Here is a 17,947-nt window from a genome sequence, read left to right on the forward strand (position 1 = left end):
AGCTAATAAAACTATAATTTCGTTGTTACTTTGTTTAGAAATGTGAGCTTGAAACTACAGCCCAACATCGGTTAAGTGAGTCACAGAACACATGAAAACATCTGAACTCTGAGAAGTGACACGTAGAACCTTGTAGAAGTTTGAGGTCTACTTCTATACAAACAGTAAACATTACATTTGGACCATGTATTAGCAGAAAACTTCACAGTAAAGACAAAAACAGTGGTTTTAAAACAGCATGCTTTCTCTTACAGTACTCAAACGCACGTCTTGAAGCTCATAAAAGAGCTGGGCTTAGAAGTCTACCCACAGTTCAATATGGGTAGAAAGGTGCACCACATGGGTGGGCCAACTTCCAAAGTTCGCACATACAAGACCAGCATTCCTGCTCTGTCCCCTGTGGTGCTAATAGACTTCACCCAGATCCTGTGGAAGGTGAGACTTGCACAGTAACATTCTATCGTTAGTACTTTGCCCAGTCAGAGTAGAAGGATCTGGAAATACTACAGTTCCAATCTATGATGTTTGGTTTGATTTCTTGTATACCAAACACATATTTAAAAAATTAATTTTATTATCCAATAAAAATGTAAAAGTTTCAAATCAATATGGTAATGATACTTTGTTTTCTGTTTTTGGATTTATAGGACAAAAGTGCATTTACCACATAGCAAAGTACCAGAAAATCTTGAGTCCAAGATAAATGGTTAGAGTACCAGTAGGAAGAATATACTGTGGGGAAAATTGCACTGGCAAAATCCTATTTGGCAGCCTTGAGCTATTCTTCTGTTATTATCTCTATCAATGGGATACTTTTGGTTCACAGTGGTGAACCATCACGTGTGGGTGTGATGTGATGATTTTCCTCTGCATTCAGATTGACAGACTGTGCGCAACAGTATGCGTCCAGGATCCCTCAAAGACTCCAAATGCTGAAGAACTGGACAGCATGACGCTGCACACGTACATTGAGAAACACGCTTGGACTGCAGGTCAGTTTAAAGAGTGCCTTTAACCTTCTCATTGCCTCAATCTTTCTCAAGAAAACATGTCGAGCTCCTCTGGTGAGACTCCAGAGATTCAAGTTTGAGTTCCTCATATCTCATCTTCAAAAAGTAGAAAACAAGATTAGGAAAGAAAATAGTTTCCACTGCAGATAAATGTACCAATAAAATATGTGCAAGAATTTGCTCACAATGATGCATGCAAGCATAATGGTGGCATGGAACCGTGCTTTAATCCTTTGGGAATCTCCCCTGTCAGAAAATCTGGCATGCATTTGTCAAGATATTGCATTGTGGGTGCTGCATAGATTATTAATGATTAAATTCTTTACGCCAAATCAAGTGACTCACTGCATCGGCAGATTCATTGAGAGAAAACTAAAAAAGGCATCTACAATTGACAGGATAATTGCAGAAGTGATAATTACCATCCTCTCAGGTAGCTCTTTCATGTAGCAAGCTGAATTTTTGACAGTGTACTCTGTGTTGGTTAGCTCATAACAATTTTATACTGTCATTGTAGGAAAATGTGTATTATTATCGCATGTGTGAAGGCTATAGTATGTATTATTCCATGACAGAACTAAAAGAGGAAATCGGGCTGTGTAGCAGGTCTGTCTTTGGAATTGAGCCATCCCAGATGTCTTTCCTATTCTTCCTGATGTATGCTACAGCTGCTGGAGGGCTACTGAAGCTGCTGGAGAGCACTCCAGGTTGTGCTCAAGAGTTCAAGATAAAGGTACATACCTATTATCATTCCCCACACTCAATATTGTTGGCACAAGTGCTTTTTCAAAACTTCAGGCCACACTGACCTTTTTATTTATTTATTTTCTATTAAACTTAGCACCTCCCAATCCATGTCCCAAAAATCCCACTGCCTCCCTTTGTCCTCGAAATATTGATTCGCATTTAAAGCCGCAGTCTTGTATTGGATTTTTCCACTTTTTAAGTCCTCTGGAAGCATAAAACTTGTGTGATCCATTTTTGTGTTATTGCTTCAGAAACTTCTCTCCCTCCCAACAATGGTCATGTGTAAAAATGGGCTGAGAGCCAAAAAAGGGGCATAAAAAGTAATTGACAAAAGAAGGCCTTTGGCTAAATGGTGCAAAGTGCTTGATGTTTAAACCTATGTTTTAGCACACTTCCTGCACTTGTTATCATCTGGAGCTGTTTTCTTTTAATTGCATCCTCGCTATGGCCTGGAATGAGTACCGCAGCATCACTGAACATGACACGGCACCAAATGTGAACTGAAAAAAGCGTTTCAACTTAACAGAAACTTATTCCTGTGGTATTTTATCCTTCCTCTCGACCTCAGCACTTATTTGTGTGCATGTATCATTATCACTTCTTTGTTGTTTTTTTCTCTACTTAAGCAGCTGTGAACATTTGCTCATATTTTGTTTTACACTGGTGCAAAAACCCCCAAAACAAAACAAAAAACCTACCTGAAGTCAGTTTTCTGGCTTATGAAGACTAACCAGGAAACTTTTCCTAGAAATACACTTGAGAGCAATGCAAATTGAAATGTATAGAAAAATCGATCATTTGCAGGGGTCAAGTATTTTGTTAATTAATAATAATAGTTTTTAAGCACACCTTGAAGTCTAATATCTGCCTCTCCACAGGGAGGCACCCAACAGCTTTCAGAGTGTCTGGCAGACCGTGTTGGATGGAAGAATGTCCGGCTGGGTTGTGCTGTGACAGCCATATGGCAGGTAGGGTACAGTAACGACTCACTCAGGGATTGATGAGGCGCGACACAGAGATAACAGCTTCCTCAGTAGGGAAACAGGCTGTCTCATGTGAAGGCCCTGTCTGTTCTGCTTGAATGTCTCCTTTATCCACAGCTGAGAGACTAAGAGGGCTCCATGTAAATGCAGTGCTTCTCATCAATATATTTTCTTGTTTGAAAAAAAACAAAAAACAACAACCCACCCATAGCTACAGCCATCAACTTTGACACAAAATCTGTGCAGACATAAATATTCTACAAATATTTACTTTGAACAAAAACAAAAATAAAAGAAACACTTCACGTCTCTGAACCACAACTCATAGTCCCCTTCAGGTTGGATGACTATATATGCCTTTCCACACTCCGGGCTGTTTGTTCTCATTTTCACGCCCCACGCTCCCTCAACCTTTCTTAGTTATCACGGCTCTCATTAGTACCCGGTTATCTGCCTGGACTGGGAGTCATAGTTGCCACAGTTTACAGGCAGTAACCAAAATGTTCTGCATGCTCTGTTAGTTCAGTTAGTTCACTCTTTGGTGATTTTTACAGTTCAGTTGCTCGAGTTGTGTTTTATTTACATTTCCCTAGAAACCCTGATCCACCTGTGAAGTAGTCAAACTCGAACGTCAAGGAAGGTGGTAGGAAAGCAGACTACGCAGACATTTCAGGTTTCCAGACGTGAGCAATTTATTTACAGTGAACTTAATTTAATGTGTAACTTAACAAAACTTTCCCCCAAAGTAACTCAATTAACAAACCTCAACAGAACATGGATCTGGTAACACAGCTCACCTCTCCTCTCTCATCTGAATCTGGTAGAGACTGGCTTTAAATAGGGCCATCAGTTTCCCTTCAATTAGCCAAGGCAGTACCACTCACTTGAACTGAGGGATCTAAAACTCTACACAGATGATTAAAAAGACACAAAACGTCACACTTCTAATTGGCACATTTACACAACTAAATGGCTGTATTAAGGAAAAGAAAAAGATTCAACAAGTCCCTTTAAACCTTAACACAAACAAAAGGAAGCATTTCTATGGACAAAGAAACACTTCCACTTCGTTCGACCTGCTGATGTCACGTGTGACATCATCAGGACTTTAAAATGAGGAAATGCTAGGCAGGCGTTTCCCCACACCTGACCCTCATGAAGACTGAAAAGAAAGAGCATTATAAGTATGAACAAATTACTTAATCTGTAACATAATAAAATATAGAGAGACATGTAACTGAGTATTTGCCTTAATTTGCAGAATGTTTGATTTGCCGGCAATAGAACGCTTACACAAACAAACCCGGGATAGTGAGTGCAGCAATGTTACTTGACAAATAGCAAATCATAGCAAATAAATAGAAACAGAATAATGTGCATAATGTGCAAAAAAAAGGTAAACACATATGGGACAAATGGAGAGCATTGCAACTGCTCATCCACTTTGTCACACCAGCCCTCATTTCTTTGGATTTTGCTTCCAAGAAGCCAGACTTTCTTGTCATTTTTCAAAGTGGTCTTGAAAAATTGTTCTCCAGGCTTTGTAAAGGTCTTTCAAAGTTTTTGCTTTGAAGATTGGTGGCTTTTCCAGTCCAGTCCTTGTAATCATGAATCATTTAAGCATAGAAAGTGCACATAGCATGTGTGATTTATTTTATTTTCAACTTTAATTTATATATTTTATCTTATTCTTTCCCAGTTAAATTTACCCTTCATTCTAATTTGTTGTTGTACAGTCATTTCATTTTTAACTTTAATTTTTATATTTTATTTTATTCCTTCATAGTTAAATTGACCCTTTTTAATTTTCACATTTATTTCCTATCTTATTCATAGCATTTTTTTTTTGTTTCTTTAGGTCACGAGCAGTTGTGTAAGCATTTCACTGCACCGTTATCTCTAAACATAACAGACAACTTAGCAAAGAACCAGAGGTGGGACCAAGTCATTGTTTTGCAAGTCTCAAGTAAGTCTCAAGTCTTTATCCTCAAGTCTCAAGTCAAGTCTCAAGTAATGTCAGGCAAGTCAGAGTCCAGTCTCAAGTCACTGGTGTAAAAGTCCGAGTCAAGTCACAAGTCTGAAACTTTGAATTTCAAGTCCTTTCGAGTCTTTAAAAAAAACAAACGAAAAAATAATGTTGCAGTTATGCTAAATGTAAATATTAGACCATGTAATTTTTAAATCTGTGTTTTTCTCAACACATGACAAAATAGTGAACTTAGAAAATATACACAAATTGTGAAATTGCACCTCTTTAAAATGCAGCTCAATTAAACCTAGCTCCAAGAATAATTTTCACCGACAGTTCTGAGATAAGCTGCATGTTATTCTTGGATGCGGTTGTAGGACCGGCTTTAAAATCGCATGACAAAAATATCATACATATTAAAAAAAACTGAATCACCAACGTAGCCTGGACAACATTTGCTAGTTAGATGAAGTCAACTATCTCATCTTAGCATATTTATATGCATATTTATAATTATACGGTTCTTGGAGTGAGTGCACACACTCATGAAGTTTAGTAACTTCAGGTCACTGCAACAAGCCCAGGTACAGTTTACCGACAGATGGGTGCAGGACCTTGAAATGCACCGTGTAGAACGAAAGACCATCGTACGTATCATAAGTTTACCAGTCTCACAAATTGTCGTCATAAATACACATTCCTTAACCGTTTATTAATATAACCTTTGAGCTCAACGGTAATTAATTAGTAGTGGAAATAATTTCTGGTAGCGTTACAGAAATGTAGCAGTGACAACAATATTGTATGCTGTAATCACCGCGCGGATAGGAGGCGGCTGGCTTGACCGCGGCTCACAAATGACGGCTCACTTTACCGCAGTCTGTAATCGCACTGGGCAATTAGTGATACAAAAACCCTGTTTTATCCTGTGAATAAAAGTATATGTTTTTGTCAATGTACCATAATAACAGAAGCGAAACGCAATATTGTGTCAGGACAATTCACTATTTATGCACAATAAATAAAGGAGCATAGCGCGACAATTTCTGTTCAGCGCCAGACTTGCTTGTAACCTATATCACTAATTATGTTATGAAAATGACGCATTAACTACAACAGCAGACTGACCTTCGTGTAAATGCTTGGAGCAGACTAACCTGTGAGAGTTCTGGGACGTTATATTTTATCTTTGAATGGCTGCAATCCAGACCATCCGTCGCGTCTTTGTTACTTCGGAAACATGAACAATTTCTCTTCAACGACGTAATCCGATAACAACCGATCTCTTTACCCGTCGGCTTCCCGTGGCTGTCATGCGACCGGCTATTGCAGTTAATAATACAACAGCTTCTTGACATTTTTGTGTTTCTTTTTATTGCTGTATAACTGATTTTAATTGAAAGCCTGTGTGCGCTAGTACCGCTTGCCACGAGTTCCCAGAATCCTTTGCGGTTCTACCCGTGAATGACGTCACATTTTCAATCTCTATATAATATGCATGTTAAATTTTATATTTGGGGTAAAATATCAAGTCTTTTCAAGTAAACCGGTTCAAGTCCAATTCAAGTCCCAAGTCATTGGTGTAAAAGTCCAAGTCAAGTCACAAGTCTTAGAACATTTTTTCAAGTCAAGTCTAAAGTCATAAAATTAATGACTCGAGTCTGACTCGAGTCCAAGTCATGTGACTCGAGTCCACACCTCTGCAAAGAACCAATCTTAAATTGTACCTTTAGACACTGTGACACTAGCAGCTTGTCGCAAAAATACAATTTGTTCCCTTTTTTTGTTGAAACTATGAAAAATGCCAAATGTAACACAGTTTGACAGACATAAAATAGTATTTTTGCACCAACAAGTTTATTCCTAAAGACTTATTAGCTGACAAATCCTGGCATGATTTGCAGTGTTAGAAAACCTAGAAAACTGCTAGACAAGAGAAGAAGTGGAAGACCTTAAAAAAAAAAACTCTACAGCAGATGAACAGCATCTGAAAGTCATGCCCTCTTAATAGATATAGGGAAACATTCCAGCAAAGACCTGACACAGGACCTGAGAGATGCATCTGGCCCTCCAGGTGTTCCATCTACTGTTCACTGAAGCCTCATCAGAAGTTCTCAATGGAGGCAGTGTCAAGAAGCCATTCATAAGGAACAGAAAAGCTGGTTTACACAAGGAATGGACTGAAAACATCACCATTTGAAAAACATGTGATTGCCGATGGCATCCCTTTTCAGCATGAAAATAATCCCAAACACATTGCCAATGCAGTGAAAACACATCTACTGTAAACAGAAAAACACAATAGGACACAATCAGGCATGGTTTGGCCTCCCCAGAGCCTAGACTTCAACATAACTGAAGCAGTGTGGGATCATCTTTACTGAGAATGGAATAAAAGGTAACCAACATCCAAAGAACAAAGGAACCTGCACTTTTATTTATCTTTTTATAAAGATTTTCACAGACATACAAAAATCTTAAATTATGTTGTCTTTCATTGCAAATTTACTTCTTATAGACCAAAAATTTAAAAAGCTGCTCAAGAAAGAGGTTTTTTTTAATAAGTGTCTAAAGTAAAACAATCAAATGAAAAATATACTCAGTCCTGATAAATATTAATTACTTAGAAAATATCTAAAGGTAAAACTGCATCATTTATGAAGTAAATGGTCACAAAAAGGCAATAGCGTGTACTAGCACAGACTGGGTGAAAGACGGGGCACACCCTTGACATTTTGCCAGCCTATCAAAGCACTAACACGTATTGACAGACAAACACATTCACACTGACATTCACAGCTACGGGCAATTGGGAGTTTTCACTTCACTTAAGATGAAGCAAAGCACAGAAAGGAAACAAATACAGGCATGAGAAGCTCAAAATACTTCACACAGAGATGTCCCATTTGGTGAGGCTGCGATAACACTCAGGAACCTTTTGCCGACAGACATATGGCCTTGCCAAAAACAAAACAAAAAAATAAGAAAAAGATATCAGAAAATAAAAACACGATAACAACTGCATGTGACAAAATCTCACATTTGATTATAACATTTTCCAGCTGTAACTCTGGGAGTTATGCCTTCGCGAAGCATGGAGACAAACGGATTAAGAGTACTACTAAGGACTAGGAACAAATGCCAAGCTTCAGCCTCCTCTGAAAGCATTTTTTAGTAACCTTACCCTATTTCCCAATGTTGCCACTGAACAGTCAAAAATTTCAAGTTGAATTGAGGTTCAATCAAACACATATTTGAAAAACTGCTATTTTAACTGAAGAACGTGAAAGAATTCTTCCATTTTTGGTTTTTATAGCTTCATGTCATTGCAAGTCTGTTTGTAAAAATGGTCAATCAGAGTATGCTGAATCAGAAAGGAAGCAGTTTGTTTTTTCCCCCCTACAATTAAATGTTAATAAATAAATTAAAATAAAACTCACTGATTAAAAATACATGAGCACTGCTTTGCAGTTAGAGGTCAACCTCTTTGCCTGGAGAGTTAGGTGCACCAGTGAAAGTCATTGTTATTTTTCTTTCTCACACAGTGCAGACGTTCTGTTCTTTCTAACGTTCGCTGAGAATGATTATTTTACACCTAAATGCAGTTGAAATGAAAGCACAGCCATTATCTCTAACTTATGTGTCTGGTGAATCCATCAGACGCCATCTGAAGTTATAAAATCGGACCAGCTTCAATTTAAGGGATTGAAAAAAAAAATATTGCTTTACCTGCTGAGAAAAAAAGTCATTTTTATATGCAGACACCGACTTTCAGTGATTCAAATGTAATTGGACAATTGACTCAAAAGCTGCTTCATGGAGAGGTATGGGCTATAACTTTGTTACTTCTTCATACATTAAGCAGGTAAAGAGGTCTGGAGATGATTCCAAGTGAGGCATTTGCATTTGAAAACTGTTTCTGTGAACCCACAGCATGCGGTCAAAGGACCTCTCAATGTCACTGAAACAAGCCATTCTAACAAATCCATCAGGAAGATAGCACGGACATTTTGATGGCTCCACGATAAAGAAAGACCTCTTTACAACATCCAGAGGAGAACACTCTGCAGGGGGTATGCACATCATTATCCAAGCCTGTCATTAAGCAATAAGTAACTCAGAGTCATTCTGAATTTTTTATTAACAACATGTAAAGCGCAACATGGCTACAGGCTCCTGCATATATAAGCTACTGAGACCTCAGCCTCTCTAATCATCTGATCTGGGTCTTATATTTTAAGGAAAAAGACAACCACACAGCTGAGGTTTCAACTCCTAAACTTTGGAGTACCCCATCAGATTTACACAATCAGTGGTTTCTTTTACAAGCTGCTGAAAACTCTTTTTAATAGCTTGTCTTATCCTTAATCATCATTCTATTATTTTTGTCTATAACTGACATCTAATTTCACCTATGCTTGTGAAAGTATGTAGGAATAAATGGAAGACCATATGTTTGATATGACACGATATGTTTATCCAAAATGTGAAGCACTTTGTAACTCTGTGCTTTAAACAGTGCCACAAATAAAAGGTTGTTGTTGGTTTCTTAGGGATTAAGAGGGTAACTAAAAACCAGGTGCTGTTAATCAAAAGCATTTGATTAACTGATAATCAGTATGTGTGACCACCTCTATAAAAGCTTTGTGTTAACACAATACCACAATTTTCCAAGTTGTGAACATCTAGCAAATTAAGGTCACTGCCACTTACAGAAACAGCAAAAAAACCAAATAGTGAAAAACAAAGAGCTACATCTCAGATCTTTAGATGTAAATGTCTACATAAATTCCTACTTCTGATAGTTTGACACTGCCTCTACCTCCATAAACCACCATTTAAAAGTTGTTTCAATCAAAACTGAGACTGGTGAGTGAAACTATAGCATGTGATTAACATCATCATGATGACTACATCGATAATGGCAGAGGGGGTACTCTGCCATTATCGATGTAGTCATCATGATGCTGGGAATGGCCAATACCATTAGACTATGAGGATAGAGCTAACTACTCAAAGCAACTTTGCAATGATCAGCTGTGAAATAAATAGAAATAGACCAAAAACAAGACAGAAGAATTACCACAACCCCCTTACTACAGGATTTTCTTTTAATGTGCTGTAATGTAATGTACATGCTTTTATATACTGTATTTCTAGTCTCACTGACCACTCTGTGTAATCCAGACTTTTCTTCATTTAAAAAGATCTCTAAAAGCACATTAGTGGAATACTTAATGAACACAGACAAGTAAATATGATTTATCATTTAACAACTCTCCTCATAACTCATTCTCCAAGGACTACGGTTCACTTAATGTAACAAATATATACAACACATATATAACAAGATGATTATATAATGTGGCTTAATGGAAAACAAAACCCCAGAATTTAACCGTGGTGGGGAAAAAAGGTAATTCAACAGAACAAAGGGACAAACAACTGAGGGCAAGGAACTTCATTTTGTGTATACTGTATTGGTAATAAATTATATCCAAAATCGATCAAAGAAGTAACCTAAAACAGCTCTACCATATCAAACAAAATGAAATTTAGTTTTTAAAATAAAACTGTATTCCTGTTTGTGTTTAAACAGGATGCTGAGTGGGCCAGGGTGATGACTGCTACAGACACCTTCTTGTGCAGAGCTGTGATTGTCACCTGCCCCCCTCATTTGGCAGGTCAGTGTGCGTCTCCCACCACTGTCAACTTGCTAAATGAAATTCTCAGTGATGCAGAAGGCAAATATCCTTCTCACTCATCTGTCTGTCAAATGTGGCAAACTGTCCATCCATGCAGATAAATCTATGATTTTCCTAAATCTTCTTCAGCTCTAGAGTGTGGCAGCCACTTTGGCTGAAGTACACTCAGGTCTCCAGCTCATGGACTGCCTGGATTCGATTCTGAACCACAGCAAATGTTAAAGCCAAAACTTTAACTGGAGTCTAACATGACTTACAACTGAAAGCTGTGGGAAGTTGAAAGTGGCAAAGATGCCATTACCAACCTTTCTAAATTCAAGTTACCAAAGCAGGGAGTGCTTTACATATTTTGGACTGTTTGTAATAAGCTTTAGCTGAACCAAAATTCAAAGGAAAGCAATGCTATAAAATTATTTTTACAGACAGGTGATTTGTTTACTCGTGGCTGTCTGACAATATATGGGGATTTTTCTCAACCCTTGATTTATTTTCCTCATATGGAAATAGAGATACCTGCACCCCAGCATCTAATCAGCTACAGTAGAAAATTGTGTTGATGTTGATTGGGATTTGGATTTGATTTCTGCCTTCCAGCTGGTGCTTGTCATGTGTAGGACACACACCAAGGGTGGAGTTGATGCAGGTTGAAGTTGTGACTGGAAGCACACTTGGTTTTGCCAGGTTTGGAAAGGGCTGAAGCTAAATCCGAAGTGCAGGCTTATACTGAGTCTGTTCCTATTTGTACTAAGCTGGCAAAAGATCTGTCACTCAAAGCCTCATAGTCAGAGCCATGGACCAAAGCCAGGATCCTTAATGAGACAGGTCTGAGAGCAATGTTGAATTATGCAGCATGGATTGCTCTGGCAGTGTCACACTTTGGCCCTAAATCAGTGTGGGGAGGTTGACAGGGACTCTTGAAAGCCAAAGTCAACCCAGTGATTGAGACGACATCTCTCCCAAAAGAAGTTGGGTGTAAATTTAACAAAGGTTTGCAGCTTAAAGTCCTCTTTGTGACATGTTTCAGGTTGAATTTTCTGGGAACTGGGTAAACCTGGGCAGCTTTGTGATTTGTGGGTGTGAGAAAGAACAAGCCAGGTGGGATTGACGATAAAGACGAAATGATACCAAGTCTCTCTTTGACGGCTGAAGTCTAAAATTATATTTGCTGTATGCACAGCACCTGTCTCTTTTACAGATTTTTGGTGCTGACATTTCAATCGAATTGTAAAGTCACTGGAGTAATGGGCAGCTGGTTACAAAATGTGAAAACCCCCCAAACTTCCCGAGTCTACAGGATGCCTGGCATCAAGATGTGCCACTATATTCACACACACCAGGATTTGTTTTCTAATACATCATCTTAGACCTGTTCCTGGCTCCTGTATTTACCTCCCTGTTCATCCATCCATCTTTTGTAATGAGTCCCGTCAGGTTTTTTTTCTTTTTGATAGCCCTTCTTTCACTCATGTTCATGATTTATGAACTGTTTTGTCACACGGCATATTGAGATTGCTATGCATGAAAATGATGAATGTGGAATTAGGATCTGTTGCCATGTGTTAATTTTGAAATGTGGACATGCAAAATATTTGGATGTTTTTCTTGGCAAATAGTTTATAGGTTAGTATGTTTATAGAATCTGAGACTAGATACGATTAAGATAAAAATCCTGAAAAGCATTTTCAAATTTCTGTTTGTTTGTTTTTTAATATAATGCAATTAAGCATACCATCCAATATTCAGCAACAGTTACAGAGAGCTTTGCAGCTGCTAAATTAGCATTTAGTTTCACACCGTATTACTGTTTCTCATTTCAGGAAGCTCTTAGTAGAACATGCTGTGAGTGCACGCGTTTGTGTGGGCTTGTCTGTGTGTATTTATTTTGAAAGCGGTGAAGCTAAAGTTCTCAAAGACTGCAAACTCACAGTACCTGAGTATAGTGGGATGCATATCTCGTGCAGGAGGAGCTGCTCTAATTAGAAGAGGCTTGGGCAATGGTGAGGAAATGTGCCATTCAGGTCTGGTTTACACTAGTAGAAAAATGGGTAAACAGTGCATTAGCAATGATTTTGACAACTTACACTGCATGAGTCAGGATTCTAGGTCAGTATCTGCTGTGCTGTGAATGAAACTAATGGAGCCTAATTTAGGGATTAAACATGAAGTGGGAGCTAAAGTGATTGTGAAGATAATTAACGCACTGTGATTTTTATCTTGCTGAGTTTAAACTCAGTGGAAATAAATTTCACTCTCTCTTTATATTTTTACATCTCTCCTGATGAGTAATATAGCAAGTGTTGAAGAACAAACAATCATAGCTATAATTTGCAAACCTTCATTGACCAATGGATAATTGCTATGGAAAATTTGGTCTCCTGGAAGGCTAAACCATGGTCGATATGAGCTTTTGTCATTGGAGATTGATTGTTACTGTTTTTTTTTTTTGTTGTTGTTTTTTTTTTTAGGTCAGTAGGGATGTTAGTTTTTGAAAGATAAAAATGATGATATAAAAAAAAAAAAAAGGGTCTGAAGTGACCATTTAACAAACTACATTTTTGGGGGTTAAACCTGATCATTAAAAAGCTGTGGTTAGTCCTTTGCATCCAAACAAATAGAAATGGTCACTGAGGCTTTAATGCACTGTGTGTGCAGTCAGTGTAGCTTGATTGTATTTAACCGATACAGTATAATCAAATAGGTTTGGTTTTTTTTTTAAAATGATATCTCCTCATCTCAAACATGCCATTCTTCATTTCTGAGCATTTTCAGCTGCCATGCCTTTATTGTGGTGGTAAAATATTCAGTGCTACAATAAATAATAGATAAAACTTGTCTGTATGGGCACTGCATAGTATGCATTTTAAAGGTATGATGGGATAACATCAGCAAACAACACAATACTGTAGTTGCCCTGAACAGCCCTGTAGTAATAGTTGTGCAGTCAAACAGTAATACGAAATATCAAGAAGTTGTTGCCCAGATAAGAGATTACTGCATAAAAGTATGTCTTAATTAGATTCTCATTTCTATTCAGAAAACTGTAAGGCATGGTTTCCTGGCACTAAAATTAGTAGTCAAGATTACAGTCAGGTATTCAGAAGCAATTAAAAGTCATTCAATATCAAAGCATAGTTAAATTAATTAGTAAACAAATTGCTTTGGACTCAGAGGTCATTGTCCTCAAGTCCACTTTTGCTTAGACCAACAGCAAACCTCGAACAGTGGTGTAGGTATGGATGGGGGAGGGTGTATATGTCGACTACTGCGCCTTCAATTTCAATAAGTGTCAAGGGGATGCATAGGTAATTCAATAAAGGGTCTGTGCTGTAACATGGCCATAGATACAGACCTCCATCTTTAACATTTTGTTTAAGTGGTTGATGAAGAGTGCTGCCCATCTCTAATGGCCTTACAGATTTATGATAGTAAGTAGCGACTGCTATTTCTTTGGTATTCATTTGTCATTATTACCTGTATCTTTTAAATTAGCTCTGGGTATGGATACCTCCCCAGGATTATGGCCAGAACTGTGATTTTTTCCTCCTTTGTTTCAATCAAACTGTCCCTGTATGTTGGCCCTGCGACAGACTGGCGACCTGTCCAGGGTGTACCCCGCCTCTCGCCCTATGACAGCTGGGATAGGCTCCAGCACCCCCCGCGACCCTGAAAAAGGATAAGCGGAAGCGAATGGATGGATGGATGGATGTTTCAATCAAACAGCTGACACATTAATTTATTTTTCTATTTTCAGATGCAATTATCTTAGCCAGTTACCTGGCAAGAAGGTGTGTGTGTCACTATTTTTTTTTCCCTTTTCTCCACAGCAGGTTGCTGAGGCTTACGCTGTGGACTGCTCTGTTGTTTTTGTGAGGATGGAAATGATTATCTTTTACAGCTTACAAAAAGACAGCCGGAAGTTTTCATACTTTTTAAAAGATTTTTTTTTGCACCACTCCTCATAAATTGCCATTCAGAAGCTGCATCTCTGAATCATCACCCCTTTGATGTTATGTCTTGATTTGAGTGGCTTTTCAAGTTTCACTTTCCTCATCCTTCTAACAGTCAAAGACACTGATAGTGCCAGTACCGTATGCTGTGCTAAAAATTCAGAATGAAAAAGTAATGGAAATTTTGAGGCCTTAGTTGCCGAAGGCAACCGCAGATGTGACTTGCAGGTCACATCCCGAAGAAATTGAGAAAGTGTGGTTACTGTTGTCCAGGAGTGCATTCACAAAAATTAAGTCAGAGAGGATCAAATGCCAGAATTTTTTTAAAAGGAAGGACATGAAATGAAGACAGACAGAATGACGATGAAAAATTGAAAGGAAACCACTCAGAGGGGAAGCAGTATCCTCAGATGTCAGAGTATTAAGGGTCAGGAACAAAAATTTGTGCAGATAGCTTGGACGCTATGAGATGCTCTTGAACTTGCCACTGTTTTGCATAGATGACAGTGTAATGCAAAAAATCACTGAATAGATGTAACACATGTCAAATTTTAAAAGGTCCATGCAGTCAAATAGAAATGATAATGTGAGGACAATGACTATCCGATCAAAACTAAAAATACTGTCAGCCCTTGAGTGTTGGACCCAGTGAGGAACCAAGAGACTATCATTGCCTTAAGTAAACCCATTTATTTAGTAATTAAATGCTCTAGAGTGAAGGATATTTTGTTATTGTCAAAGTGGCTTTTCCACTTTTATATCAGACAGGGAAAATCATCAGTATTTATCCTGTGTATATACTGAAATCTGTGCTCTCAAAGCTTTATGATTTAACCCACCTTTTCAGAAGATGCCAAAAACAAGGGGACCTCAACAGTAAAAAGAACAGAAATTATCGGATACCTTAAAAAGATAAGACAACAGTGTTATTTTTCTTTCTGCTGCAAACAGCTGATGGCTGTCTCAAATAGGAAAATTTGCTCGCACTCGCTCATGTTTATGTAAGTGCATAAATTGCCATTGCATTGTTCCTGTTTTATACTTTTACCTATGTCGCCTTGATTTGACTGTGATTTTGAGTTGCGGTAGCAAAGTTCCACAAAAGTGTCACAACAGATTAGCATATTTATGAGCGGATGATTTCACTGCACTTTTGTGTTCAAAAGCGTGAGATGCCAGTGCATGTATTTACTTATCTGCAATTCAACAGCTGTCTGACAGAAATGTGGTAAAAGACATCCCTTGCCATCAACTTAGCAATGCATGGTGTCAAAAATAGTATTATGGATAGATACCACTTGACAGGTCTTATGTCATGTGTACAGTGCCGTCAATTGAATGTCTAGGTGCCCATGTCAAATTAGTTTTGAGCCACTTATCATGTCACTGTTTTTCAATTATACTGCTTCAAGATCATAAATTTTGTTCTGCATTGAGGGCATTATTTTGAGGTTGCTGACAGGCCCTTGACGGTTTCAAAATGATGTTTCACATCTTCCAGTGGTTCATTCGTTAAAAGCCTGGCTTCTAGCCAGATGTTGGTACACTTGCCAGGACAAGCACAGAAACAGCTTGCCTTCTCTTTATGCGTGACATACGCTAACTCTAACAGTACTGATGAAGTTACTTGACTGCCTTCACATCAGTGAGATTGAGCTTTAACAGATGTAAGCACTGTGATTAGTACTCTGAAGCCAAGCAGCAGAGAGAGTTGCAGTAGGTCATGGCAATTTATTTAGAAGGTCATTAATGCTAGTCAGTGATTAAAGATAAAGCCTGATCAATAGAAGGATTAGCTCCTGAGTTCTGTCTTAACTTTAGTTCCTTTACTCTGTGTTTCAAAATAAAAAAAATAAAAAAAGTAGACTAGTCCTATGTGTTATAGTATGGTTTATAGTAAAGCGCATGAAGTAAGATTAGTGAAGGTGATGCACTAGAGGGCAGTTTTTGGGGCATCTGTCAGTAAGGAGGTAGAACAGGCTGTCTACCAATCAGAAGGTTGGTGGTTCAATCCCCAGCTCCTCTAGCCTGCATGGCAAAATGATGCAGTGTGAGTGTGTGAATATCAAGTTAGGACATAGAAAAAAAGCAACTCTATGAATGTGTGAGTGAATAAGGCTTGAAATAAAAATACTTTAAGTGCTAAAATAGATATGAAAACCACTCTGTTTATTTAAGTACTAGTCCAGATTAAGATTCATGGTTTACCTTTGTTTTCCCACCAGCAAAGATCAACTACCAACCAGCCCTGCCCAGCCAGAGAGAATTCCTTACTCAGAACATGCCTGTGGGTCATATGATAAAATTCATTATTACCTACAAAATGGTAAGTAGAAAAAAAAAACAAGAACACACAGAAGCAATGTTTATATGATTAAGGTTATGATGATCTAATCAAGAAGCATTTGTTTTAAATGATAACTCTTTTCCCTTCAAATCTGTTGGGCCAAAGTTACATATAATTCACTCCAATTAATTTGGTAGTTACCACATTTAAGACTGATTGGCTATGGTCGATAATGAAGTTGGTTGTAGATTAAAAAGGTTTTATGTGACTATATATTAGGGGTGCAACGATATTTGTATCGATATTGAACCGTTCGATACAGTGCTTTCAGTTCGGTACGCATATGTATCGAACAATACAAAATTTGTAATTTATTTTATCAACTTTCCTTCTATGCTGTCTGTGTTGAGCGCTCAGTGAATCTGCGTTCGACTACTCCGCCTAGGCTGCACTGTCGAGTGCAGATCCACTGAGTGCTCAACACAGACAGCATAGTCAGAAGGAAGAGCGCAGGGCAAGCTAGTGAGACAGAAGTTAAGCTCTCCTTGCAACATGGCAAATTGAACCTCCCCCACCCTCATTCAGATCTGGCCTTTGGAATTATTTTGGTTTTCATGTGACCTATGACCCCGAAGGTAAGCGCGTCATGGACTAAAGTAAAACAGTATGTTGGATGTGCCATGCAATGCTCAATTACATGGGTGGGAGCTAGTGTGTTAGCGTAGTTAGCCGAACTGAGCCTCCACGTGTACAAACCATGACGGGGGGTCATGGAGCCAAAAGTCCGGCAGTTTCAGCGCCACAGCGAACGTAGCTGCAACAGGAGGCGGAGGTCCGGCGGCCGCTGATGCATCCATAGCGGAGTCTGCGTTATCTACGGCCCGTTGCATGCTTGAGTCAGGGGTCACCAATGTGGAGGTAAGCATCAACGACACAGAGCTCTCAGTTCTCACTCCTTCTTTATTCGTCTCCAACATCAACTGCGCATATCGCGCCACAAAACACAGGAACACACTTCCTATACACCGGGTGTGAGTGGAGTCCTCTAGTGGTCCACCACAATATATATATATATATATATATATATATATATATATATATATATATATATATATATATATATATATATATATACACACACACACACTTATTAGGGGTGCAACGATACTCGTATCGATATTGATCCGTTCGATACAGTGCTTTCGGTTCGGTACGCATATGTATCGAACAATACAAAATTTGTAATTTATTTTATCAACTTTCCTTCTGACGATGCTGTCTGTGTTGAGCGCTCAGTGG

At 38.4% G+C, this 17,947-nt stretch overlaps 2 protein-coding genes across 4 annotated transcripts in view; one reads left to right on the forward strand and one right to left on the reverse strand.

Annotated features, from left to right (window-relative positions):
* vsig8a (V-set and immunoglobulin domain containing 8a) overlaps positions 1 to 17,947 on the reverse strand; it is a 91,453-nt gene that overhangs the window by 37,411 nt on the left and 36,095 nt on the right. The gene's annotated exons all lie outside the window — the stretch shown is intronic.
* LOC113025979 (probable flavin-containing monoamine oxidase A) overlaps positions 1 to 17,947 on the forward strand; it is a 57,064-nt gene that overhangs the window by 5,999 nt on the left and 33,118 nt on the right. The window contains exons 3-8 of the mRNA XM_026174310.1: positions 255 to 435; positions 878 to 992; positions 1,586 to 1,743; positions 2,636 to 2,725; positions 10,309 to 10,393; positions 16,587 to 16,687. Coding sequence (XP_026030095.1) covers positions 255 to 435; positions 878 to 992; positions 1,586 to 1,743; positions 2,636 to 2,725; positions 10,309 to 10,393; positions 16,587 to 16,687 — 730 coding nt within the window. The remainder of the gene's footprint in view (positions 1 to 254; positions 436 to 877; positions 993 to 1,585; positions 1,744 to 2,635; positions 2,726 to 10,308; positions 10,394 to 16,586; positions 16,688 to 17,947) is intronic.

This window comes from Astatotilapia calliptera, chromosome 7, assembly GCF_900246225.1.
Source record: "Astatotilapia calliptera chromosome 7, fAstCal1.2, whole genome shotgun sequence".
In the NCBI taxonomy this organism is placed as follows: Eukaryota; Metazoa; Chordata; class Actinopteri; order Cichliformes; family Cichlidae; genus Astatotilapia; species Astatotilapia calliptera.